General features: G+C 40.6%; 2 protein-coding genes across 3 annotated transcripts in view; one reads left to right on the top strand and one right to left on the bottom strand.

Moving 5' to 3' along the window:
- Positions 1-27,203, bottom strand: part of MEGF10 (multiple EGF like domains 10) — a gene marked incomplete at its 5' end in the record, with an annotated part of 363,778 nt that overhangs the window by 322,965 nt on the left and 13,610 nt on the right. The window lies entirely within an intron of this gene.
- Positions 4,987-26,502, top strand: LOC307185103 (glutaredoxin-like protein C5orf63 homolog). 2 transcript variants are annotated; one of them, XM_079918907.1, is made up of 4 exons: positions 4,987-5,114; positions 20,724-20,844; positions 24,941-24,997; positions 25,640-26,502. In XM_079918907.1, the coding sequence occupies exons 2-4, from the start codon at positions 20,731-20,733 to the stop codon at positions 25,814-25,816; spliced, it is 348 nt and encodes a 115-aa protein (XP_079775033.1). In that variant the 5' UTR covers positions 4,987-5,114; positions 20,724-20,730; the 3' UTR covers positions 25,817-26,502. The 2 variants fall into 2 exon arrangements, with proteins under 2 accessions (XP_079775033.1, XP_079775034.1); XM_079918908.1 differs by lacking the exon at positions 4,987-5,114 and adding an exon at positions 19,929-20,234.

The raw sequence follows: 27,203 nt of genomic DNA, 5'->3' as shown, positions 1-27,203 counted from the left end.
GTAGGCAAGACAAGTATAAAAGATTGAGGAAAAATAATAAAAATCTAAATGAGCTCAAATTACTTCACAAGTGTCTTTAAGTTCTCCCTCTACTTTAAAGTGTCTAAAACTGAAAATTATAGATGATATACATTTTGAGTGGGCTTTATGCAAGAAAGATAATGTAAACCTTCAGTTACCAGACTGATCCTCAAAGAAAGCACCTTGGTCCTACCAAATTTGGCAAATAAATTTTCATTTATGTGTTTTAAGTAAAAACTAAAATTGTTATATATACATAAACATACATACACACACACATATACCCCTATGCACATTTTAATGATTTTCCATTCTACCTGCATTTTCCAATCACCTAATCAGCTACCAGTCTCCCTCTCATTGGATAAAGGGACTTCTACAGTAAAGATCAGTAAATATTTACTGATGTGATCATTTGATTATAGATTTGACTGTGAGTTCCATTACACAAAGGGGCATGTCTACCGGGTTCAACCCCAGAGTTCTAGCACCTAGCACTGGAATGTACATACTCAGTAAGCATTACTCCCAATAAATGAATGAAAGATAATTTCCCTTTACTTTGTGTTGTGCAGACATAGTAGATAATATAGCAAAATATTTAAGCAGATTTCTGAAAGGTGCTGAAAGCAGTGGAAAAAATTATCCCTCAGAACTCTTCTGAGCAGTAAGTGTTAACTTCAACCCTGTGGAAGATTGTTCTTCCACAGAGCGTGGGGACGTGTTTCTTTCTGACTGATGGGCTGGCTGCCCTGTTCTGTCTGAACAGGACTCCCTGGATAGTCGTGGATCTGAAGCAGGGAATGAAGGAAGCACTTTTCCCTCTTCTCTCCTCTCTTTATGCTGTGAGAAATCTATCCTCCTCCATGATCCAGGCTTAGTGAACATAACAGATGGGTTTAATCCATAAAAATGAAAAACTTTTCCCATTTCAACTCCATTTCCTGCTCCTCTAAGTAAAACAAAGCTTTCCCTGAGGAAATGATGTAAAGGCATTCAAATGTTCTTAAAAGATGCCACATAGCACAAAATATTGCTATACACTAAACCACGAGTTTTTCATTTACATTTCAAAAGAAATATGAGTGTGGTAGTGGAAAAAATACAGATTGGAATTAGGACATGCTTTCACTGTGATCTCCCTCCCCAAAGCATCAATTTCCTTGTCTGGAAAATGGGCTTGGTAAAAATACACACCCTACCTATGTTACAGCATTCCTGTGAAGGATCAAAATAAATAACATACCTGAAAACTTCTAAAATACTACAAAAGGTAAAGTACATTTTTCCTGTCACTGTTACTACAAGGTCCCCACACCAGATTTCCTCAGCAGCTTCAGTCTCTGCCCTTCTCTGCCTGGCAGGGTACACACAACTCATTGCCTTTCACACAGACACAGGGCATCTTCTGTTACTGCACTTGAGAAGATGCTGGAGTCTACTGATTTCGGGGTAGACAGTCAGGTCCTGCTCCAGCAAACCTTCTGGGGAAATCCATGGAACACTCAACCTGTAACTCCTCCCATAGTCTTTTCAAGACAGATATAGAGAGGGAGCATGAGTCAAGGCCCCTGTAAAAACCGTAATTTCATTGCCAGTATGGGTTTAAACAGCTTTGGTATCCATCTGTAAAATGTCATTCCTGTTGGTTCCATCCTAGTAGTTCCAACAATAGAAAATTACAAATCCACCTCCCTCAATAAAATGTATTATGTCTGCAGTCTCTGTATAATATATGTGCACTCAAGCTACACTAATTTATTCTACAATTACTTTTATTTTTTAGCATTTTTATTTGGCTCTTATGCTACATAATTAATGGTGTTTACATGGAAAGTTTCTCTAATGTAAATGGCATAAGTGGATTATTGAGAAAGCCTTAAAACAAATAAACATTTTTCTCCTTTTAAAATTTTCTTCACTCTCCTCTGAATGTCTGGCACAAGAGCAGAGTTTTTTAAATGTCAAGGGGAATATAGAAATCAGGCTACTGAGATCCATTCTCCCCTGGTAAGACAGACTTGTAATTCTGTTTCCTGTAATGGTTGGCCTGGGGGAGTCAACAGCGACCCCACTGACCCAACACACCCAGACTCAGAAGCCAGTCTTTTCTTTGGGAGGTTGCCACTGTTTTTCTCATGACCTTAAACATAACACAATATCTGGTCCCTACAGATGACTTCCCACAGAGTTTGCGGTACTGGGGATGAGACGTTCGTGAGATAAACAAATAAGCTCACTATAAAGACCAGAAAAAAACCAGGGAAGGAAACCTACCAGGCTTCTAAATACCTCCACCATCATGATCACATCACCCAGTTGGGGCAATTACTGGGGCTGTCCCTCCTAGTCAAAGTTCATACTGCATGTTTCTTCAGTGGCAGCACAGGGCCAGGTTACTGTAAAAGAGAGTTGGCATGAATGACAGTCATTAACTGTCAGGACATACATTATTTTTCTAAGGTGTTCTCAAGAGAAAGTGTTAACAACAAAAGCCATTTCTTTGCTCCTGCTCTCTAAGAGGCAAGGCCTGGCAGGAGGGAGTGAAGATGCCTCACTCCTCACCACACGTCCAGCCCTTAGGAGGTCTTGAAGGCAGCCTCGCTCCAGGTCATCGCTGGAAGAACAGGTAATGTGTTTTCTAAAGTACCCTTGGAGTTAACTCAGGAGTTGCGGACCAGGCTCTACAAGCAGGCTTCCTCTAAAGCAGGCTTCTGTCTCAGAACTGACAGCAAAGCTTGCAGGGCCTTGAGATCTAAGAGACAACTCAACCCATGTGAGTTCTGAACGGATGTTCCAGAACACAGAGATCCTTGCACTAGTCCTATCCAGATTCCAAGAGCATAGCTTGGAATTAGAGTCCAGACCTAGAGGACGAGATGGAGATCAAGTGCCTATGACAAGCCCATTCTGAGTGAACAAAATTGCACAAGACCCATGGCTACACTAAGACCTTCATATTCTCTCTTTTTAAAAAAAAAAAAAAAATTATTTATTTATTTGGCTGCACTGGATCTTAGTTTCGGCACTCGGGATATTCATTGTGGTGTGCAGGATCTTTAGTTGCAGCATATGCAGTCTAGTTCCCTGACCAGGGATTGAACCCAGGCCCCCTGCGTTGGGAGTGGGGAGTCTTAACCACTGGACCGGCCAGGGAAGTCCCAAGACCTTCATATTCTCTTAAGACTCTTACTTTTCACATCATGTGAACCATGTTAAAATCTATATACATCTCACACTTCATAATTTTGCTATGTAAGATTTTATAATTTTGCTTTTGAAATAATTTAGCTAAAGTAACTAAAGTATGCTGTGATTTCTCAACACTCATCATGTATATTTAAGAACTCTCCCTCAGGAAGAGCATCTCATCTAAAAACTGCTTTCAAATATAACGAAATTGTTTTGAACACTGAATCCAGCAATTAATATAGCTGACGCAGTATTACAGTTTGTAACCATTAATAAATGTTTATTAATTTTTATTTTTTTTGCGGTACGTTGGCCTCTCACTGTTGTGGCCCCTCCCGTTGCGGAGCACAGGCTCCGGACGCTCAGGCTCAGTGGCCATGGCTCACAGGCCCAGCCGCTCCGCGGCACGTGGGATCCTCCCGGACCGGGGCACGAACCCGCGTCCCCCGCATCGGCAGGCGGACTCTCAACCACTGCGACACCAGGGAAGCCCAATGTTTATTAATTTTGCTTTGGCAGATTTTTTTTTAATTTTGGAGACAACAATTTTTCCTGGTCAGACTTCAGACATTTTCCCAAGCTTAGCTCATATGCCCAGCACTGTGAGTCTTACACCTAGAGGTAAACTGGTCCTCTGGGCTCGCAGCACTCAGCCAAGCTCTCCCAAAGTGATTGGGCATCGATTACAGTGAGTTCTCAGGGATGCCCAGCCATTTCACGGGACTTCCACCCTCAATTAAAACAATCATGAGGAGGTCTGAACAATCCAAGAAATTCTTACTAATTAAATTCAAATTCTGAAAATTTGTGAATTTTTGGCTCTTTGGAGAAATTTACCAGTAACCAATGCTAAAAACCTTCACTGGTGGCCTTGGGTGGAGTCATTCTTCTCGTTCAGTGGATGAAATCAGGTGTCATAAATCCAATTTACAGTATTTCTATTCTCCAACAAGAAAAGAGATTTGGAAGCTGATTTGGAGTTGCATTTCTAGGAAGCTTTTCTATCACTCCACAAAGTTATGCATGTACCACCAAGGCGTTTATAACTAGACCCAAGATAACTTCTTTAAAGATAACATACCAGCAACTGTTTGGTGGAGCATAATTTGTCGATTGATTTTTTTTTCTTTTTTAAATTTTTTTCAGATAAATGAGGTCTTATCAAAGTGTATCAACTCCAAAATAATCATAGGTAGTCTGTTGACAGTCACAAAATCCCCTCTTTTGTTATCACATGTTGAAGTGATAAAGTTAGAATTTGAAAACTCTACTTTCTAGATGTGCCCTCTAAAAGTTATCACATAACCAATGTGGTTTGTTTAGGGGATTCATTCCTGACCTTGGTTTGTTTTGTATCTTCTCTTAAAGCATTGAATACATACTGAGTGCATAGTGGTAAGCTCAGGGATACCGACATCAGACTGCCTGGGGTGGAATCTCAACTCTGCCATTTTCTAGTTCTGAGAACTAGGGCAAGCTACTCAGCTTCCATTTCTTCTTCTGTAAAATGGTACTAACAATACTTAATAGGATTATTCTCAGGATTAATCAAGTTATGAACGTAAAGCTGATGGTGAGCAATCAATAAGTGTTAGTTTTGAGTATTACTCATTATTTTCTCACACCTGATGCTCGTTATTAATGGTTCCCAAACATGCCAGGTCACTTTTCCGTGGACTTTTTTTTTTAAACAGTGTGGCCTTGGTTCTTGTATCTCTCTTTTCATGCGTAACAGCCCAAGCGCGGCCACCCTTCAGAGGGACGATTGGCTCAGACCTGGGATCCACTGATGCCAGCCCGACCGGCCGCGGGCCGGGGCGGAAGTGCGGGGCGGGCGCCTGGCGGCCGGGGCGGAAGTACCGGCGCACAGCGGAAGCGGCGACCCGAGCAGCCGAGCTCAGGTGGGTGCCGGAGGTCGGGTGCCGGCAGTTGGGCGCTCGCGGGGTTCCCCCTGGAGTCGGCACGGGGGCTGGAGAGGGGGGCACGGAAGCCCCACACTGTGCCGCACGCTGCCGATTTCGATTGTCACTACAGGAAATTTAATTAAACCGGGAGCCATAAATCCGTGAACCTCTGGGGGCAAATTATAAGCGTGAGTGAGTGAGTGAGTGAGTGAGTGTGTGTGTGTGTGTGTGTGTGTGTGTGTGTGCGCGCGCGCGCGCGCAGGCGCGCGCGATGGCGCTCTGGGAAGTGAACAGAATCACGGGTGGAAAAGGTAGCTTTTTAAGAGGAAGCAGAAAACATCACAACTTTATGCTTCTTCCGTGATTCACAGATGCCCTGCTTCGGATTTATTCGAGTTTTATGAAGTGGTAATATAATCTCGACTGGCTGAGATGACTGCCTTTTTAAATAAATATTTTTGAGCAACCATGTTGACCTTTAATTGAGGGCTGAAAGGTTTAATCGTGGGTGCTGGCAGGAGCACTGTGAGTCCTGGGGCTCTCTGGACTTCCTGTCTGCCTTTGTTGGGCAAAAGCAGCCCTCTGGGTGCTGAACCATGAGAGAATAAATCAGAGACTGTACAGTTCTCAAATACTTAGCCTTGTCAGTCACCCCTGACAAATATCCCTCATACAATTTTTTAAACTAAGTCCAGAGTTACAAAAAGTCCCTCCTAAATTGCTACTAACATGAATAGGCAAGTGTCTGTTTCTAAGGCTGTTCTGTTGAAGAACAAGGAGTTTTTTGCCTAGCAGATCTTTATTCTTGTTTCTTAACAGAAAGTATTTTACGTCGTACTTTATATTTTAGAGCACTTAAATCCACAGTATGGCCCAGCTAAACCCCAAGGTTCTCAGCTCCTCCAGGACAGGGATAGTGTCTAAGAACTGTTATGCCCCCCACACTTTCTAGCACATTCCCCAGCATAAGCACATCTCCTTAACCACACATTACCTTGGTTAGGCAGCCATGAGAGCCATGTCTCAGTGTGGGACTGCTAAAGATGAAGTGGCTATTAGAGGCCACAGTCTTCTCATTTACTAATTATCTCAGGAATACTGTGTGAAAATGCTTATGAAGCTGTCTACCAATATTTACAGCTGTATGCACTGAGATTTAAAACACTTGGAAAAAGAGGTGTGCCCTGGAAATACTGAGTGGTTATAGTAATATTGGGGGTAAGGCAGAACTAATCATGGTTCTGTGTGAAATGTCGTAGTCTAATAACCTGGGTCCTGTTCTGCTGAGGAATTGCCTGGAACCAAAAAGGTCCTGTTGTGAAAATTAAGGTTGGCAGGGCTAGTGTTTTAGAAAGGCAGACTCTGCAGAGTTTCTTTCTTCGTGCTTATTGTGGTCAGTAGTAGCTACCTGCCAAGGAAGGATCAATATTTTTATGTCTCCTTTATCGGAGGAAAATATGGCTATGTGGTTTTCTTTAGATGGATTGATGGCAGGTAAGGAAATAGGAGGATTTTCCAACTTGGGAATTTATTGGACTGTATTTCTATTTTATTCCAGATGCCTGGTTCTCACAGACTTTTAAGTACCCAGAGGCAATGTGGAAGTATGCCTTCAAAATAAGGGTTTTTTTTATTATTAAGGTTTTTGTATTTCATAACATGTGCATACTCCAGCTGGCTGATGCATTTAGTTACTCTAATGCCAGGGCTCAGGGTTTCACACGTAGCAGGACCTTGAAGAGATCTGGTACAAGTAGTACTTTTTTTTTTTATGTTCCTTATTTTAAATCTAATTTTGCCACTGCTTTATTCAAGGAGTGTACATCAGAGGAAGCCAAAAGCCAGCTGGAATAGTTCCTGCATGCAGTTTTAATATTGTTTGCAATTATTTTGAAGGGGAGAAACTATCTGGATCCAGGGATGTGTAGCTACACAGGTAGCAGGGACTAGGTGAGCTTCCTTCATCCTTCCCCTAGTATCACATAGCAAGTTTGAGAGACAAAATTATTTGAGGAAGAATATGCAAAGTGAAAGGTTTGGGCTAAGTTTCACGTAGATATTATTCCACATCCCTACCTTCCCATCTCAGTTACAGCCGCAGAGAACTGGAGGCATGAAAACATTACTCTCTTTTCATTCCAATCCTTACCCAAGATAAGATTTCCAGAGATAGAGGCAAATTCAAAATACCTTCTATTTTAAGAAAGGATTTCAGAGCATTTTACCAGTAATATCTAGTAATAACCATTTTACTGCTATAGGCTTCATCACTTTGGTATTGTATTATTTGTTTGTAAATCTTTCCCCTACCCAAGATGTGTCCTTAAGGGCAGGGAAAGTATCTTAATCACTTTTATATTTCTAGTATCTGGCATGGTGCCTGGCACATAACAAACACTCAGTACATGGTATAGAAGGGAGGCTGGATCTATAAGGAGTATGAAAGCATCACTGGGAATGCAACAAGGTAGAGAAAACAGTATAAAGCAGTAACCTTTCAAGGAGCTACCAGTGCAGTTATAAATGCTGCAGTTACTAATGCCTCGATAAACAGCTTGGAGTAGGGAAGGGCATATTTGAAAATCTACAGATGGTCACCAAACTGCCTTCCAAAGAGATCTAGCCTGATCAGTTTGCATGGTCTTTGTTATACTGAATAGAGTATGCAAACTAAAAGGCCCCACCAGCCCCCTTTCCACTCTCTCTCAAGGCCTGCCATGCCCAGCTTCTCACCCAAACACCTGTTGAGTGAATATTTGAAAAGTATCCATTTGAAGGTATGCCAAATTATTAGCTTACCTAGGCCACTAATATCTTGGTTTGGTCCTGCCTTAAGGATAAAGGACTCATGTTTGTTCACTATTTTAAGGCTAGGTTACCCAAATAATATTGAAGGAAACCCACAATCATCTTTTCTACTTTACTAACATTTCAAAAGAGTTCAAAGTTGACAGCTTTGTGTATTGTAATAGGGCAGGCATGTGGTATATGCTGCTTCCTTCTGTTGCCAATGGAATTTCAACAGAAACCAGAATGTTACTACTGGAAACAGATGAACTTCCTCTCATTGTTCCTGTACTTTTTCATATTAATCATGAAATAATGGGGAAGTGGCTTCTACTTTAGTCAGAGGGAAGGACATAAGACTGAATAATTTTTTAAACTCTTTTCTTCTTAAAACATGTAGTTCTTCTAGTCAGCCAAGAGAAAGGATACTGTTATTTAATAGAAATTTAGTCAGCCAAAGCATCTTAGGATATAGACTGGAAAAAAAAAAATGAGAGAATTCTAAACTCAGCTCTGTTTCTCCAAGTTCGAAAATAAAGTTAATCTGTATCATCTTAGATTTAGAGATCAGAACCTCTTTCTTATAGTAAAAGAATTCTGCCATCCAAAGCTGAGAGTTTTCCTCATTCTCTCCATCCTTAAATGAAATCTTAAACAAAATGTGATATCTGTTATTCAGTATACTCTGAGGATTCATGTATAAAACTTTTTGAGACTTTTTTTGGAAAAAGGGGGTTGAACTTGGAGGTCCCTTGTAGTTCTGAGAATTCTGTGTTGGTCTCATCATACATAAAAATAGGCACTGTTCAAAGAGAAACATAGAGAAAAAAATTGCAGTATAAAAAGCTTTGGTAAAACAGTTTCTTTATCCATAAAGCAAGGGAAATCTCCAAAGTGTCTTGGCATCCAGTTCCAAAATATTAAGATTTTTCTATCAGTGACAAGTTTTAAGTAACAGAATAGGACTCAGAGAATTGCAGAATCTCACATAACTGAGGGTGGCTGAGGCATGACCTCAAGAGTGGATAGTTCCCAACATTCAGGTATTAGTGTCACAAGTCCAAAGAAATGCTGGATTTAATATCTCAAATGTTCCAAAGTCAGTTGCTACAAAATGGCTAAAAATGAATGAAGCATCTTTCAGGTCTTGTGTGGTCATGTGGATAACGCGCCTCTTAGGCAAGATGAATTGGAAATGGTGGAGTATTAGTGACAAATGGAAGGCATTGCCTGGGTGGATGGAGTTTGAATTGCAAACAGTTACTTTTGGAAATGAAGTTGTGTGCTTTTTAAATAGCAAGGAAACTGGCATTACTAGCTGGGCACAATAAGACTAAGATGTTTTAATGAAATTGCCTTCTTTCTGGGTCAGTATTAAGTATCAGATATACCTTCAAAGGGAATGGGTTATTTTGGTTAAGAAGGATAATGTGGAGAGGAGTCTGCATAATTCCTTATGTACTTTGTTCCCATCCCTTGAACTAGCATGATTTTGCCGTCATCTGAAATGCTATCTTTATGGAATGAGGGAATTTTCAAATTGGTTTTTAAATTCTATTAAGCCCTCATGTATGATATAACCCAACCACATTATTCAGGCTTTCTTGGCTTTCAGCTTTGCAGCCATTATGTCTTTTTTTTAACATCTTTATTGGAGTATAATTGCTTTACAATGGTGTGTTAGTTGCTGCTGTTTAACAAAGTGAATCAGCTATACATATACATATATCCCCATATACCCTCCCCGTTGCGCCTCCCTCCCACCCTCCCTATCCCACCCCTCTAGGTGGTCACAAAGCACCGAGCTGATCTTCCTGTGCTATGCAGCTGCTTCCCACTAGCTATCTATTTTACATTTGGTAGTGTATATATGTCCATGCCACTCTCTCACTTCATCCCAGCTTACCCTTCCCCCTCCCCGTGTCCTCAAGTCCATTCTCTACATCTGCATCTTTATTCCTGTCCTGCCCCTAGGTTCATCAGAACCATTTTTTTTTTTAGATTCCATATATACGTGTTAGCATACCGTATTTGTTTTTCTCTTTCTGACTTACTTCACTCTGTATGACAGACTCTGTAGGTCCATCCACCTCACTGCAAATAACTCAGTTTCATTTCTTTTTATGGCTGAGTAATATTCCATTGTATATATGTACCACATCTTCTTTATCTGTCTGTGGACACTTAGGTTGCTTCCATGTCCTGGCTATTGTAAATAGTGCTGCAGTGAACATTGTGGTGCATTGCTCTTTTTGAATTATGGTTTTCTCAGGGTATATGCCCAGTAGTGGGATTGCTGGGTCATATGGTAGTTCTATTTTTAGTTTTTTAAGGAACCTCCATACTGTTCTCCATAGTGGCTGTATCAATTTACATTCCCACCAACAGTGCAAGAGGGTTCCCTTTTCTCCACACCCTCTCCAGCATTTATTGTTTGTAGATTTTTTGATGATGGCCATTCTGACGGGTGTGAGGTAACACCTCATTGTAGTTTTGATTTGCATTTCTCTAGTGATTAGTAATGTTGAGTATCCTTTCATGTGTTTGTTGGCAATCTGTATATCTTCTTTGGAGAAATGTCTATTTAGGTCTTCTGCCCGTTTTTGGATTGGGTTGTTTGTTTTTTTGATATGGAGCTGCATGAGCTGCTTGTATATTTTGGAGATTAATCCATTGTCAACTGCTTCGTTTGCAAATATTTTCTCCCATTCTGAGGGTTGTCTTTTTGTCTTGTTTATGGTTTCCTTTGCTGTGCAAAATCTTTTAAGTTTCATTAGGTCCCATTTGTTTATTTTTGTTTTTATTTCCATTTCTCTAGGAGGTGGGTCAAAAAGGATTTTGCTGTGATTTATGTCATAGAGTGTTCTGCCTATGTTTTCCTCTAAGAGTTTTATAGTGTCTGGCCTTACATTTAGGTCTTTAATCCATTTTGAGTTTATTTTTGTGTATGGTGTTAGGAAGTGTTCTAATTTCATTCTTTTACATGTAGCTGTCCAGTTTTCCCAGCACCACGTATTGAAAAGCAGCCATTATGTCTTAATAGTACTGAACATTGTTGCACACTCTGAATTCAGAATATGCCTCTGCCCTAGGCCAGATGCTGAGTCAGTATATTTAAGGTTGAGGATAAGGGGAGGGGTACAGTGTGTGCAAGCCCCACTGTGTTAACAAGAATTAGTCCAGAATCCCCTTTGGACCCCTGGGTGCTAGAGGGAGTGTATAGTAACAGTATATTACTGTTCTTTTTATTTTGTGTGTGGTATGCGGGCCTCTCACTGCTGTGGCCTCTCCCGTTGCGGAGCACAGGCTCCGGACGCGCAGGCTCAGCAGCCATGGCTCACGGGCGCAGCCACTCCGCGGCATGTGGGATCTTCCCGGACCGGGTCGCGAACCCGTGTCCCCTGCATCGGCAGGCGGACTCTCAACCACTGCGCCACCAGGGAAGCCCCTATATTACTGTTCTTGATCAGCATCTTCATTTTATTTTTCTTAGCTGAATGTTTTTTTGGAAACCAACCCCGTTACCAAGTAGACTCCTCTGAAGCAATGATCTGGAAAATGTGACTGCTAAGGTCCAAAGATTCTAAAACAAACTCTTGCTTACTCTGAAGATTCCTCCTCCCTTTCATTTCACATTTGTCAGCTTGCTATAGGTCTAGGCAAACACAGCAGCACTTCTGGACATGGAGGAGAATGCCAAGATGATGAGGGTCTGCCATTAAAAATCATTCTTTAAATGTGTCCATCAATAAGAAAGAAACACATTATTCTTCCTTTTCGGAGGCACTTTTCCATCTCAGATGCTCAAACAGTTGCAAGATCAGTGTCCAGCCACCCTAATGTCGCCTCCCCCATTTTCCTGCTGGGTCTTTTCTGATGCCAAGGCTTCCCAGTTATGACTGAGGAGCTAGAGAAGCGAGTTTGCAAAGAGCAAGCCCGTTTACACTTCTGCCCAGATCTGTGTATGAATGTTGGTCCTCTTTTAATGGCCTAGCATTTTAGACTCCTACAGGTAACTACTTCCAAGCCTTTCTTTGGAGACCTTTGACGTCTTGAGTTATTACCATGGCATTTCTTCTGTATGTGGTTTCCCCTTCTCTGATCTGGAAGATATTTAAAAAGCAGAGCCTACGTGCAGAGTTTCTCCTAGTCTCTAAAACGACAGAACAGGACGGGGGTTGTATTTCCATTTTACAGTTGATGAAACAGGCTTAAAGAGATGAGGAACTGCCTAGCATCAGAGAACAAATTAGTGGAATTGCCTGCCTTTGGGGTTTATATTTATGAAATCTGCACACAGAAATGCACCCAGGAATTCAAACATGCTGAATTCCAACTGAAACTCTGTAAGAAAGAGTAACTTTAAAGCTCTAGATGAAGAATCATACCATTTGTGCTTAATTCCCCTGACGAGTTCATGGGAACTATGTTCATTTAAATTTACTTTGACCTCTCTATACAATTTATTCAAAAATACTTTGGAACAAGTTTTGTCTTTAAAGATTATTAATAAATCCAACTTTACCACTGCCTAGGCAGCTTCTGTTTTGATGTACAAGGGTTGGGTTGAAGATATCATTGGTAAAATAATAGTGGTACTGAATTTTCTCTTCCTTGAAAATATAAAGGCAAGTATTGGGAAGGAGCAACTGGAAGGGAAGTGACTTTTGTTCAGAACCTATCAAGGGGAAACCTCTACCCCTTGCAAACTGAATTTCAGTATCCTGTTCTGTAACTATGTGAGACCTGAGTAAGGTAAGCCAATACCTGGTGCCGAGGTATTTGCTGGTCTAGGTATTCAGTCTTAGGAGAAGATAAATATGCTGCGTCTTTAATCAGTGATATCATGTCTTAGGAATTCCTATTTAAGTAATGTTCACAATCTGAAGTTTTCAGCTATTTCTGTTTGAAATATTTTTCAGTTTTGCAATTCCCTATTTCTGAGACTATTATGCCTAGAGTTTTAAATCTTCCTTTTGGAGCCAGTAAAAGCACATTTCAGTCAGTAGAAACATCATCATTATCATTATTAGTAACAATACCTTATTTTTTGTATTATTTAGTAATAAATAGTTAAGCCTTATTTCTCTATTCTGCTTTTTAACTTATACAATGATTTTTACATTTATTATCTCTTTTTAAGACACCCAACCAAATTTTGCTTTTACTCTTCTCCCCTACCCCACTGCCTCCATCCTCAGAAATATCCCCTTTTACTTAAGATGTGAAATTAGGCAAGAGTCAGACAAGGTAGTTCATTTTAGGGGTAGGCATTGGTTGGCAGGTTTCATTCTTTTGGAGCAACATGAGACGCATCTCATCTGATTTGTGGTAGCTTCTTTGACTACCCCTATTCTAGTCCAAGCCCTTATCACTCTTTTTGACAGTGGGCCACTCCCCTCTTTCTGGAGACACTTTCTCCTGTTGGCTTCCATGATGGCCCACTTTTCTGATTTTCCTCCTACCTCACCACCCTTTCTACCTCCTTTGCTGGCTCCTCTCTACCCAACTTCTGATGTTGGATAGCCTCAGAGATTTGTCCTGGGTCATCTTCTTTTTCTCTGCTATTTAGATGGTCTCATGATCTCAGGTGTAATTACAGCCCTTAAACTGAGGGAGTCTCGAAATTTTATCTTCAGCCCTGGTTTCTCTCCTGACTACCAAACCTGTACACGCGACTTTCTGCTTGAGTCTCAGCTTGTCCCTCACTGAGCTCCCAGACCCATACATCCCTCAATCTGTTCCTGCCTCAGCTGCCATTCTAGTAAATGGCACTCACCCAGCAGCTCAAAACCAAAACTAGAATAGTCCTTACTGTCATTTTTAATTCCTCATATCCAGTTCATTGGCAGGTCCTTTTGGCCCTGTCCACACCACCCTCCTTTCTCACCTGGACTACGGCAGTAGCCCCTAACTGGGTCCCTGCTTCCACTCTTGACATCCATTCTCATACAGCATTAAAGTCATCTTTTTAATATGTACATGAGGGACTTCTCTGGTGATCCAGTGGTTAAGACTTCACCTTCCAATGCGGGGGGTGAGGGTTCGATCCCTGGTCAGGGAGCTAAGATCCCACATGCCTCGTGGCCAAAACACCAAAACATAAAACAGAAACAATATTGTAACAAATTCAATAAAGACTTTAAAAATGGTCCACATCAAAAAAAAAATCTTTTAAATAAATAAATATAAAATGTACATGAGACCCATCACTTCCCTCCTCTAAATCTAACTGTGTGAAAATAGAACCTCAGTTCTCTAACATCGCCTGTGAGGCCTTAGGTGATCCAACCCCCACTGATGTGTCTCCTCCACTCTTCCCCTTGCTTACTGTGCTTTAGCCACATGGTCCTTTCTGTTTCTTCCACTAAGTCAAGGTTGTCCTTACCCCAGAGTCTGCACTTACTGTTCCCTCTCCCCAAAATGCTCTTCCTTCAGATCTTTGTACCTTCTCAGCCTTTAGCCTCAGCAAAAATGACACCTGCTCAGAGCATTTTATTTAAAGGACCTGCCTTAGTCACCATCACATCACCTTGTTTCACTCCCTCCCCTCTGCTTACCACTGTCTGATGTTGAGAGACATAAAAGAGTCTCTTTAACTTCCCTATAATATGGACCCCATGAGGCCAGGGACCTGACTTTTCTGTTCACCACTGAACCCAGTACCTATGAGTATCTAAGACATGGAAAACAGTAGGTAATTGTTGAATGAATGATCTCATCCCACACCTGGATTTTCATAATTGAACTCTTTCCCGTCACCATTCTTCTCTCCTTTGCAGCCATCCTGCTCGCTGCTGCCAGATCAATCTCCTAAAACACCGATTTTATCACATCACTCTCGTTTAAAACCCTTCATTGGCTCCCATCCAAAAGGCCACAGCATTCCTACTTCATGCCTTTGTGTCTAACCCGGGCTTCGGAATGCTTCCCCTTTTTCTACGTATCGAAATCCAACATGATTTAGGATCCTTCTCTCGTGAAACCACTTGCAATCTCAGCCCACAGTACTCTTCCTTTCTCTTATGACATTTAAAGTTGCCCATTGGATGTCGCTGTTGTGATCTCTCTTGTATTTATATTGTTTCAGTGAGGAATTTAACTCCCTCCTCCTGAATCTGCTGGAGTACATCTCTCTATAATTCTTGTTGCTTGTATCCAGAATGTGGAGTTGATTTCTCCATGTGAGAGTTTTATTTGGAGGGAAAGAAATGGACTAAACACCAGACAGGATGAAGAAAAAGCAATAATGGCTTATTTTGCTAAGAATTTGAAGCGGTGGGGGGGGGATATGGGGGCAGAGTGTATGTACCAAGTGATGGATATGTAAATGCCATATACCTTCAGTGAAATTATAATCTTACTGGTTAGGCCAGACCCACACTTCAAATAGTTAGAAAACTTTTGCACAAATCAGTGTGTTGAATGCAAATCAACAGAGCACCCATTGCATTCAAACAGTGTAGTAGAGACATCCAGATACTTGGAAACCCCACAGTCATGGTAATAATTTAAAAAAAAATAAAAAGGGGTTTTGTCTGTAGGAACTCATATGACCAGTCATTCCTTTCTGGGACTGATTCTCTACAGGCTTCTCTGCCCCCCATGTGGTAAACCTGTTGGCACTGAAGCCTGGAAGTAGAAGCTGCAGGGAATGGAGTGGACATGCAGGGTATGTCTGCTCAGGGTTTCATGTGTTATGTGGGATCAAATCAGCAGTCCAAATGCATAGCCAGGCGAGGCTGTGGTGATCATTTCGCAATGTATGCAAATATCAAATCATTATGTTTTACACCTGAAACTAATATAATGTTATGTTATTTTTAAAAAAAAGAAAGAATGAAGCTGAGCATGAGGCCATGTACAAGTGGGCCCACAGGTGGGTGGTGAGCTGGGGATCCTTGTTGTAATATCATGTCTGAGTTGGTGCTACCTCCTTGGCAGTTCCCCTGGCCGGGTACCCTGACTGCTGTGGCTGAGGTGCTGAAAAAGCGCCTGAGATCTCACGCACGCAGGAAGTGAGGGCCCCGCCCCAGGTTGCCTTCCACCCCCTACCCTCTGTTTCTGTTCTGTAGCCTAATTCTAACCCTGCTTAGCCCCTTGGAATTGACACCTCAAAGTATCTGCTCAATTTGCAGCTTTGATTGTGTCTCTATATGCTGCGTGTCCTTGTCACTCTTGGCTCCACACTTGGACCCAAGATCCTAGGGTAGGCTCTCACTTGTTTGGGAGAGAGGGAGGTTTGGACACAGCTGACTGACCAAAAGCATATAAGACCACTGGGGAGGCATCATCTGTCCCTGTTTCCCTGGATTAGGTAGAGCCCAGTGACCCAGATGAGTCCCCTAAGAGCAACCTCACCTCATTACATAAACTTTCAGTAATCTAAAATAATGGATTTTGTTCCCAAGAGAGGGATGTGTTGTGTGTGTGTGCACGCGCATGTGTTTCTAGTCATTGTGTAAAAATAGGAATGCTGTACTTAGATGGTAAAGAATGTGAAATGGAGCACTTAACATCTCACATGGCATAAAGGACGGGACGGAAGCCCTGAGCCTCTCTTTCTGGAACACAGGTTCAGCGAGAGTGACGGTAATAGTGTTTGGTTAATGTCCGCTCAGCATTAAATTTACATTGTATTCTTGTGAAGAAGCTCCAACATTATCTGTTAATAATGAAGGCAGTACCTGAGTTTATATAAACTTTCTGATTTTGCACATGAGCTAAGAACACTGCAGCTTGCTGATGAGGGATCATATGAGCTTGGAGATTTGGTGTGCTCAAGGACTCTTCATATGAATAAAAATTCTGGTCAGTGAAGGTCAGTGTCTCTACTCAAGCAAGAACAATGTTGTTTCCCTTCTAATGAGACACACACAGCATTTGAAGAATCCAAGAACCCCACATAAGTGATGTGCAGCCATAGCCTGGGCGGCTCCTCATGCAAGAAATGAATAATCCTTAATAAAGGCTCAAATGACCCTGGCTTCCTTCTATGCAATAATCAGTTGTTTTAATGGTATGTCCTTCAGTGCTTCGCAGGGAAAATTCTATATCTTGCTTCAAGGAGGGCTGAATTGGTCCAGTGAGTCCTCCTCCATGTTGTTATTTGATTCTGCCATAAAGACCACTGAAGTCGGCCTCAGTTTTGTTGAAAAGCCAGCATTCCCTTTCTCTTTCAGGGTGATCCATGCCTCTGAGCGGCAGTGGACTTGAAACAGCAGGAGTCACCATCTTTATTGTTAGGCTGTGGAATTTGTTTTAGGCACATTCTAAATCCAGTGTTATGCTTTTTTTTTTGTCTGTGACAAAGGTGACCCAATTGTGCTTCTTTAATATTATGAACACATCTCTTTTTGCTCATATCACAGAGGCATGTAACAAAATACAGAGGATAAAATTGTGTCTTTGTGTATAGTAAGGACACACACTTCATGACTAAATTCAGTGACATAATCAAAATGGTGCTGTCCTCCCACAGTCATGAGCCAACAGGCATAGACCACCTTTCAGAGTATTTCTTATAGTGCTGAGATACTGTTCAAAAATAATAGAACTAATGAAAATGTCACATTGTCAGCGTAGCCAATATTAAGATTTTACTTCAAGAAAGCATGATGGGGTGACTGTGACATTGACAGCAGTGGTGTTAGGGTTTGGGGTGTTCCAGTTGGAGTGTATCATTTTTCATTTTACTTTTTATTTCTAGAACAAAGTGAACTCCAGTGTTCAGAACTTTAGCCATAATATCTTATTTCTGCCTAGGAGAGGTATGGGAATTCTTTTTTGTATCAGACTCTAATATAATTTTATAATACAGTGCCAACAAAGAAATAAGTTAATTTAACAATATGGTAAAACGCACGTGTCCTCGTGCGCTAGAGCATTTGGAAAATATGCAGGTAGTAAAATTGCATAATGCTAATGCATTTCTCAGTAAACAAATGTGCCATGTTTAAGTGATTAAATACATATTTAAAAAAGGAGAGATAGAGACTAACATGGAAAAGAGAACTAGTTTTAAACAAGATGGTTGTGGCATCTCTGAAGACTTTACTTAGCTTTTTGGGTTGGTTGAACAAGTATTCTAGCAAATCTGGAAAGAAGAGCAACTCTGTTTACTCTGACAGGTTTTATTTGTCTTGGTTGCAACCAAGACCACATGCTGTGTTTCGTCATGTTGGAAATACTGAAGCAGATTTCCATTGTGAATGTGAATTTTTTTTTTTTTTAACAAAAGCCTTAACACCTCAGTCTCAACTCAGTTAGGTGAAAGCAGTAAGTTTTCCATTCCTTACCAGCCTGACATCAATAAATCTTAAATCCCTCCACCAAAAGCACACAGCTGCCGTTCACTGTCCTGGTTGTAACCTTAGGTCACTGCCTTAGATAGCCTGCTCTTTCTCATTTCCAAGAGCTATCTTTCTACCTTTACTCTCACAAAACTGATTTTTAAAATTTTCTTTCTCCTTCATTTTATACAATTTCTTTAACTTCATACCCTAGGAGGGTGTGCCACTGTTGGCGTAAGGCCTTGCCAAAACCAACGATGCAGAAATTTCTACCTGTCGTAAACATGGCTAGCATTCCATTGATACTTCCCCTTCCTCCCGCTGCGGAGCACAGGCTCCGGACACGCAGGCTCAGCGGCCATGGCTCACGGGCCCAGCCGCTCCGCGGCATGTGGGATCCTCCCGGACCGAGGCACGAACCCGCGTGCCCTGCATTGGCAGGTGGACTCTCAACCACTGCACCACCAGGGAAGCCCTCCCCTTCCTTTATATCCTCTGTAGACAGAGCCATGTTTGGAAGCTATTGTCTCCAACCACATTCACCTATTGGACTGTTGGTTCTGCTGAATTTATGGAACATATGTATACCAGGGCTTATCACTTAGTTGAAAGCAGCACAGCATATTGTGAAATTGTTTAGATCCATTTTCCTCCTTAGAATAATGCTGGGTCCTTGCAAAATCTTTATCACATTCCTTTTTTATGCATTATCAGGACCATTTAGTTAGCAGGGAGATCCAGGGAGAAGTGGAAGACTAAGGATTTAAGAGAGAAGGAAAGATTATAGTTTTCACAGATCAGAATCCAATCCTTTTGTCCCGTCTTCCTTACTCTTTTTTGATATGGATTTAGTGCTTTTCTCTAAAGTCATATCATTCTGTTTGAAATGAGTTTAAAGCTAATCTTATGCTGAGAAGCCTGCTCACCAGTAGAGATTAGTACATAATTATTACAGGCACGCTCTCTGGAGCAGAGCAGGAGGAGATTCAAGGTGGTGGTGAAGGGGCTGGGACCAGCTGCAGCACCCTGGCCTGCATCTTGTGGACACCGTGAGGAGCACTGACTTTTAGTTAGGATATGAGATCCGCCCACATAGTGACTGCTGTGCACACTGAGTGTCTGATCAGGGTTAGAGGTGAGACTAAAGATGGAGGGAAAGGCTCACTCCAGTACTATTAACATTCGAACAACTATTTGAACACCTACTATGTACCGGGTTAATTGTAGATGCTCGGGAATATTGGGGTGAACAAGTGTCTGCTCCTATGGAACTCATGTTGTAGTAGAGGGGACATATAGGTAAAGAAATAATTTTAGATAGTGAAGGATAAAAGAAAACTGCAGCAAGATATGAGGAAGAAGAGTGGTGGACTGGCCCACATTGGTAAGGTAGTCACTAAGGCATCTCTAAGGAGGTGACAGAAGCCCAGGCCAGATGAGAAGCTACTTAAGAGTTTTTCATGCAGAGGAACAGCAAGTACAGAAATCCTGATGAAGAAATGATCTTTGGTTATTCAAGGAACAGAAAGAGAATCTTTGTGCTGCAAGTTGCCAAGATAAGGGAGGGGAAACTGATAGATGAAGTTGGAGAGATAAAGAGAAGTTAAGAAATGAAGATATTAGGAATGAATTCATGCAAGGAATATTGATAAGTGATAAAGTCAACAGTGCATATGTGTTTTAAAAGTGAAATCATCATATCTGTAGTTTAAAGGACAAAGCTGGAGGCTCAGTAGAATACCTAGGAATAAGTAGGGTGTCTTATGTCGAGCAAAGTAGCAGGATGAGAGAGCTTCAAAGCCTAGTGTTTGACATGCTGCTATTACCAAGCTGTTCTTATTGGAATATCTCCAGTAGAAACACTAGTACATTTGTGGATGTTTTAAAAAATGATGACCATCTCCTTTTAAAATACTTCTTAGAAAAGCTGAGTAGATTTTTGTTTTTGACAGGTTGACTCAGCCTAACCTCCCCTATAAGTTCCTCTAAGGACAGCTCTGTGTTTCCCCACCTCTTGCAGCAGAGGGGCATAAATCTTGTAAGTAATAGCCTTAACCTTCAGGTACAGACTTGTGCTTCTTGCTTACTATCTCCTTTACCATGAAGGTGGCTGGGCATTGTTGAATGCTTACCTATAAGATAAGGTATCTCTGTGAATAAAAACCATTTCAGGAAACTTCCCACATTTTAGGGGACCATCAGGATGCTAGCAAAATCTGCAGGTGAAATTTAATTTTTTATTCTAATTAACAAACCCATGGAATTTGCTTACAGAAACCAAGTGATTAGACATACAACTAATCCATACATTTGGATTTTTTCCCATTCTAAATTCTAAATTTGGAATACAGTGAATATTGAGGCATCATGAAGACTTGCCAAACATCTTGGCCTCTCTGACACTCCTGGACACCAAGAAGCACATCTGAAGTCTTCAAATTCCATCATAGATTTGCAGCTTACTGTTTCTGTTATAAAGAGCAAAGTCTAGGGCACATAAGTTTACTGTCTCTTTTTCTTTTGGCAGAATTAAGATGCTCTGGTTTCAAGGAAATAGCATGCAACTTGCCAAACACTCCTTTCAACTGCTCTTGAGAAATCTATCTGCCTCCAAGACTGCTCTGCCTGTGCTAACCTTATTCACAAAGGTACAGAATAAAAAGTAAAATCACTACTTTAAAAACATAAAGGATTAAAATGTTGGGTGAAGAAAGTTGTACATTTAAGAAAGGGGAAAAATGTTGAAAGGAAAGCAATGGTATAAATTTTCTTCAGACATGCTCCTCAATTTTTCAGTTCCAGTTACAATAGTGGTAACTCTTTATCCTACCCAGATACTTCATTGTGTCACTGTTATCAGGAGGTAAATTAATATATTTAATCGTCATCTGATCCATACATTGAAAGAAAAGCACTATCAGGTGTTTACAAGTGTATCACTTAGAAATATAGTCAACTCTTATTATTTGTGATAGTCATGTTCTATAAAGTCACCACAAACACTGAATTAGCAAGTACTGAACCACTGCTCCTAGGGCAAATATAGGGTTAGGTTCCTATGAGCTTCTGGTCACAACATTTTTGAACTGATCAATACATAACCTTGTTTTATGTGTGTTTCCGTTTAAAGGCATCTTATTTAACATATATTGTTGATTCATTAACACTGAGCTCAGGGCCAACAGCACTGTAACTTATGCCTGAACAAAGCTTATCTAACAAAGTATTTTCTCCATAAGGCACATCACAGCCTTCTTATGCTTAGAAACATTGGACAGCACTTCAGCACTATGCTTGGGCCATTTTAAATTGCAAAATAACCAAGAAAAAGCACAAAAATGCAAAAAGAGTGGCACTAAGTAGAAAAGGACACTTGTTTACAGTATGAGAGCTGGAACAAGAAGGCAGAGCATCATCCTGTCCCACCTCAGCCAGAAATGTGCACTTTAAGCAACTCAAATTTTTCGCTGCTCTATGCACCTGCATGTCTGTGAATGACTACAAAAACTTGGGTATTGATTTTAGGGTTACAAATAAGTTTTAGCTAATAGATGAATTCGCAAATACAGAATCCACAAATAATGGACTGACTGTACTTATTTTCTTACCCCTAACACTGGTTTTAAGCTATAAAGCAAGGTTAAATTTTTAAGAGCTTTTTCCTCTAAAATTTATAAGACAAACATTATGGATTTCCTTTTGCTAGTTAACATTACTTTGTGTGATTTGTAATCAAAAAGGAAATAAAGTTCAGGGTAATAGAATTACCTTTAGTGAATAATACTGCAATTCAAACAAAAAAGGTCTCTTGTTTGATAGATTTTTTTCAGATTTCAGACATTTTAGCAATTTGAATATATCTGACAGTTATCTAATAACAAAGTTTAAGTCTTTTAAAAATTTATTGAAAATAGTTAATCTTTACTTTTCATATTCATAAGTATATATTGCATTATTATGGAACAAAACTATTTCATCATTTGTGTCTACATATGAGAAATGTATGTGAAAATTAACCACAAAAATAAAATAATCCCTTAAGGCTAATGGTGCTCACTCAGCCTAACTATTCTGCACTATTTTTCAGTTTGAACAACAGCCAAGTTAGCCAAAAACATGTGCCAAAGCAAAACACACTAATCTTCCATTCAGCTTAAAATTTGTACCAAACCCTTCATTTGTGTCATTAGACATATAATAAGACATTATTCTCACCTCCCGGAGTTCACAGTCCTCTGAAAGAAAAAGTACAGTATCAGGTCTCTTTCAGTTATAAATAACAGAAAGTACTACCCAGAGTGGCTTAAACAAAAAAAGGATTTTATGCATTAGTCTGGTTTCAGGAGTAGCTTGATTCTGAGACTTAAGCACATTACCAGTCTCTTCAGCACTGCATTCTCTAGGTTAAATCAGTTCACACTCTGGCTCTTCATATGGATAACTGCAGCGATCCCAAGCCTCAGATCTCACATTTCAGGTATCTACAGAAACTCCAGCAAAACCCTCACACTATCCTTTGGCTCTGATTGGCCGATCCCTGAGCCATTTGTAGTTGAAGGGCTATGATGTGCTGGATGCCTCAGCCTAAATCAGGTGTTCCACCCCCGTTCAGGGAGGAGTCAGCCACATGCTGAGAGCAGTTCTGTAAGGCAAAATCACAGCATTCTTGCTACAAGAAAGGGGAATGGGTGGTAGACAGCCAACCCACCAAATGTCCACTACAATTCAGGGATAGGGTAAATAAGTGCTGTATTGGCACCACTGAAAATCCTAGACAAGGATGTACAAGTGTTCCAGACCACTGGGTCTTGTCATTTTTCAGCTCATAGATTTCTTTAAAATTTGATGACCTTTCCTCATAAAAATATATACAAACGTGATAATTTGCCCAGACTTCCATAGTCCCTGGGTTGTTTGTTTCGTTTTGTTTCTGGCTGCACTGCACAGCTTGTGGGATCTTAGTTCCCCAACCAGAGTTGGAACCCAGGCTCACAGCAGTGAAAGCATGGAGTCTTAACCACTGGACCACCAGGGAATTCCCGTTCTCTGTGTTTTAAAAAAATAAAATAAAAAACCTGATCCTAGCTCTACTAAAGTTTTTTTTTTATTATAAAAGCAAATAGTACCAAATTTGGTACTTCTGCAATTTCACTGGTTCTTGTTTTGCTTTTAAGATCCTCTCTTGACTTTTTGAAACTTTCTCAGAGAATTTTAACGTGGTTATCTTAAAAATCAAAGACTGGGCTTCCCTGGTGGCTCAGTGGTTAAGAATCTGCCTGCCAATGCAAGGGGACATGGGTTGGAGCCCTGGTCCGGGAAGATCCCACATGCCATAGAGCAACTAAGCCCGTGCGCCACAACTACTGAGCCCATGCGCCACAACTACTGAAGCCCACGTGCCTAGAGCCCGTGCTCTGCAACAAAAGAAGCCACCACAATGAGAAGCCCGTGCACTGCAACAAAGAGTATCCCCCGCTTGCTGCAACCAGAGAAAGCCCACCGCAGCAACAAAGACCCAACACAGCCAAAAATAAATAAATAAATTTTTTAAAAGTCACAGACTATCCATAATCTATTTATCGATAATGCTAAAATAACATAATGAGCCCTGAAGCAGAAAAATACGGCCAGAAGGACCTTTCTGAAGGAAAACTGTCTTTTGATGATCCAGGTTCTTATTTCAAAATAAGGTGAGTTAAGCTGGAGGAAGGGCCTCCATAACAGCTCATCTTTTCCTGTCATGTTAAAAAGCAGGTTTTATATAAGCATCAGTAATGTTGAATCTATTTTTAGCTCATACAAGAGAACCTACAGTAGTACCTGTTCATTGAGTCAAGGCCTGAGAAGCCTTTAAAATCTGCCAGTGATCCACAGCATTCTCGGCAGACTTCTCCTCTAGATGGTTAGGGTGCAAACAACAACGGGCACTAAAACTCGCTTGCTCCTAAGGTGGAGAGTTAGTCTGGGAAACCTACTGCTGACACTTGTAATGAGAAAACTGACGAAACATTGAAGAGTTGGTACAATCATCACCCAAAGTAAAGAGATTTTTCCCTTTTAAAGATGGGACGATCACTATCTAACTCCATCCCAATGGGTTATTAGGAAAAACAGGCTTGGGAATCCCCTGGCAGTCCAGTGGTTAGGACTTTGCACTTTCACTGCCATGGGCCCGGGTTCAATCCCTGGTCGGCGAACTAAGATCCTGCAAGCCGTGTGGCGCGGCCAAAAAAAACAAAAACAAAACCAAAACACAGAAAAACAGGCTGGCAAATCTCAGTGCCCCCCAATCAAAACAGACTTTAAGACATTCTGGTGATGTCAGCCAGGCCTGGAAGGTGCTCCTGACCTAGGAAGGACAAAGCCCTAGGACTATAAATGATATGGAAAATAATGTTCCTAGATATCAATTAGATGAAGGCAGTAACAAAAAACTGTAAGCATCTAAATGTATTGTGCGTACATATATATACACACATATATGTGTAACAAATATAAGCATCAACATTTAGTAGATAGATTTATTTGTCAAGAAAAATCAAAACACAACTAAAAAATGCTGAAAGCCCATTTACCATGAAATACTAGCTATTTATAAGATTCTGTGGCAGTGTTTTGCTTTGGAAAATAAAACAGTATAACCTGGTAGAAAACTGTCCTTTAAAATAAGTATAATCTGCTTCTTGTGGTTTTTGTCAGGCTGAATGCCATTCTTTGGGTTTAATGGCTTTTTTCGTCCTGTAGGATCCGTGCCCCCTTTGTGATGAAGCCAAGGAAGTACTGGAGCCTTATAAAAACAGGGTAATATAATACAGTGTGGCTTTATGTATATGGAATAGATACTGTATGTAGTATAAAGTGTCTGCCTGGATCCTTTAAGAGATTGAATGATTTTTTCATTTAAATTTTCTTGAGAGAGATTTTAGTGCTGATTTCCATAAAAGTCATTACACCTAAGTGTTTTTCTCTGAGCAGTACTGGTTTTCTTACTCTGACTCTTAAAATGAGTCAAAGTTAACTAGCAGGTACAGCATTTGGGCCTTCTGTTAAGTTTTTGTCCCTATTCCTTTTATCTTATGTTGTTATTTCCATGAAAGTGTTTTCCTGTAGCAAACCATGACACCTTTCCCAATCTTACAGCCAAAACATGTCTTTCTTGATTCTCAGGCAGCTTCCCAGTTGGGACATTGTTTATTTCATTGGGAACTGAGTAGTACCTGGATGCTGAACCTAACAGATGTAACAGAAAAGTAGCAAAATTAGGGAATGTAAAGAAATCAATCAGGTTATGGAATTCAGGGTCATTAGCTGACTGTGGACCTCAAACAACAACAGTAAAAACCTCTCAGCATTAGAAGCAGTCTGGGGATCAGTTTGTCACTACAGCCGTTGCGTTGTTCCATGTTCTCTGAAATCTAGAGCTTTAGTCTCTCTCTGTTTCAGTTTATTTTACAGGAGGTGGACATCACACTTCCAGAAAACTCTGCTTGGTATGACAGATATAAATTTGACATCCCCGTCTTTCATTTGAATGGCCAGTTTCTGATGATGCATCGAGTAGACGTCTCAAAACTTGAAAAACAGCTCCAGAAACTTGAGCAGCAAGGTGCGGGAGGCTGATGAACGCCCTCAGGATTTTCCACCCTCTCTGTCCAGAACTCATTTTCCTGAGGAAATGACTGTGGCCTCATGCTCCTTTTGCCACTTTCACACAGCTCTAAGGATGTTCTGAACTCAGTGGTGCCAAATAAATGGTAATATTCCTCTTGTGATTAATGGAAGTACCAATGTGGGAACTGTTTACCTGTTGGCATTTTATAAAATAAGAGGAGTGTATTGGCAGGGAGGGGATGATGGAAGGCGGGAGAAATCTACTTGTTTTATTTATTTTTCTCCTTTGTATTAGTATGGAAGCATTTCACATTCACTGGACAGAGCCGTTTATAGGAAAAATGCTCTGTGACCCTGTTGCTGCCCTAAGGGCTTAACTTTTTTTTTTTTTTTTTTTTTTTTTTTGCTGTATGCGGGCCTCTCACTGTTGTGGCCTCTCCCGTTGCGGAGCACTGGCTCCGGACGCGCAGGCTCAGCGGCCATGGCTCACGAGCCCAGCCGCTCCGCGGCATGTGGGATCCTCTCGGACCAGGGCACGAACCCGTGTCCCCTGCATCGGCAGGCGGACTCTCAACCACTGCGCCACCAGGGAAGCCCAGGGCTTAACTTTTTAATGAAAGAATAAATGTTCTTCCACTTGGTAGTTAAAGTGAAATGTGAATTGTTAATAACTGTGCACAGTCAATAAAAGGATGTTTTAACAAATACATCTGCATGAAGTCTATCTCAGAGGAATTTAATAATACCTGTTTAAAATTAGAGCTCTTTTTTTTTGGATAGAAGAGAATAATTATCCTAGCCAAAGACACTTCGTTTGAGAAAAACAAAAGACTTAAACCCCAAAATGTATATAAGAATCTCAACGTGCTTTACAGGTAGTCAGTAAAGTGATTTGTAATATTTGAGTACTGCCTTTGATAGTTTTTCAGTTATCATCAACTGAGTTAATTCAGCTATTTTTAAGACAGTGGTTCTATCAAGTTTTAATATCTTGGGGAAAATTCACATCTGACCATAACTGAACAGATATGTCATCTAAAGAAAAAATATTCTTCACCATTTTATGTAAAGTATTAAAAATGTAGTTGTGTACTCTTATTTGTATTTAGTCAGGTTCAGCCAATAGAGGAATGGATTCATTTAAAAACAAAACTGCCTTTTCCTCTTAAAATTGCATCATTGCAATTTCATCTGTAATGAAATTCTTTTGAGACCTATTTCAATGAATTTGGATAGTGTGATTCACTTAGCTAGTTTTTAATTTTATCAGTATGAGTTAGTCTTAGAAATTAGAGAATTTTAAAGCTAGCCAACCTTAGACATTGTTTAGTCCCGCCCCCCTCATTTTATACCTAAAGAGGACTCTGACATTCAGAGAGTTTCAGGAAGTTAGCTA

This window comes from Stenella coeruleoalba, assembly GCF_951394435.1.
Source record: "Stenella coeruleoalba genome assembly, chromosome: 3".
Lineage (NCBI taxonomy): Eukaryota > Metazoa > Chordata > Mammalia > Artiodactyla > Delphinidae > Stenella > Stenella coeruleoalba.
This window is presented reverse-complemented; position numbering and strand designations above follow the sequence as displayed.

Bases quoted from the DNA above. Each gene is read 5' to 3' on its own strand.
- LOC307185103 (XM_079918907.1), top strand. From the start codon at position 20,731: ATGCTCTGGTTTCAAGGAAATAGCATGCAACTTGCCAAACACTCCTTT. The intron at 20,845-24,940 runs GTACAGAATAAA...TTCGTCCTGTAG, and splicing joins TGCTAACCTTATTCACAAAG to GATCCGTGCCCCCTTTGTGA. The intron at 24,998-25,639 runs GTAATATAATAC...TCTCTGTTTCAG, and splicing joins TGGAGCCTTATAAAAACAGG to TTTATTTTACAGGAGGTGGA.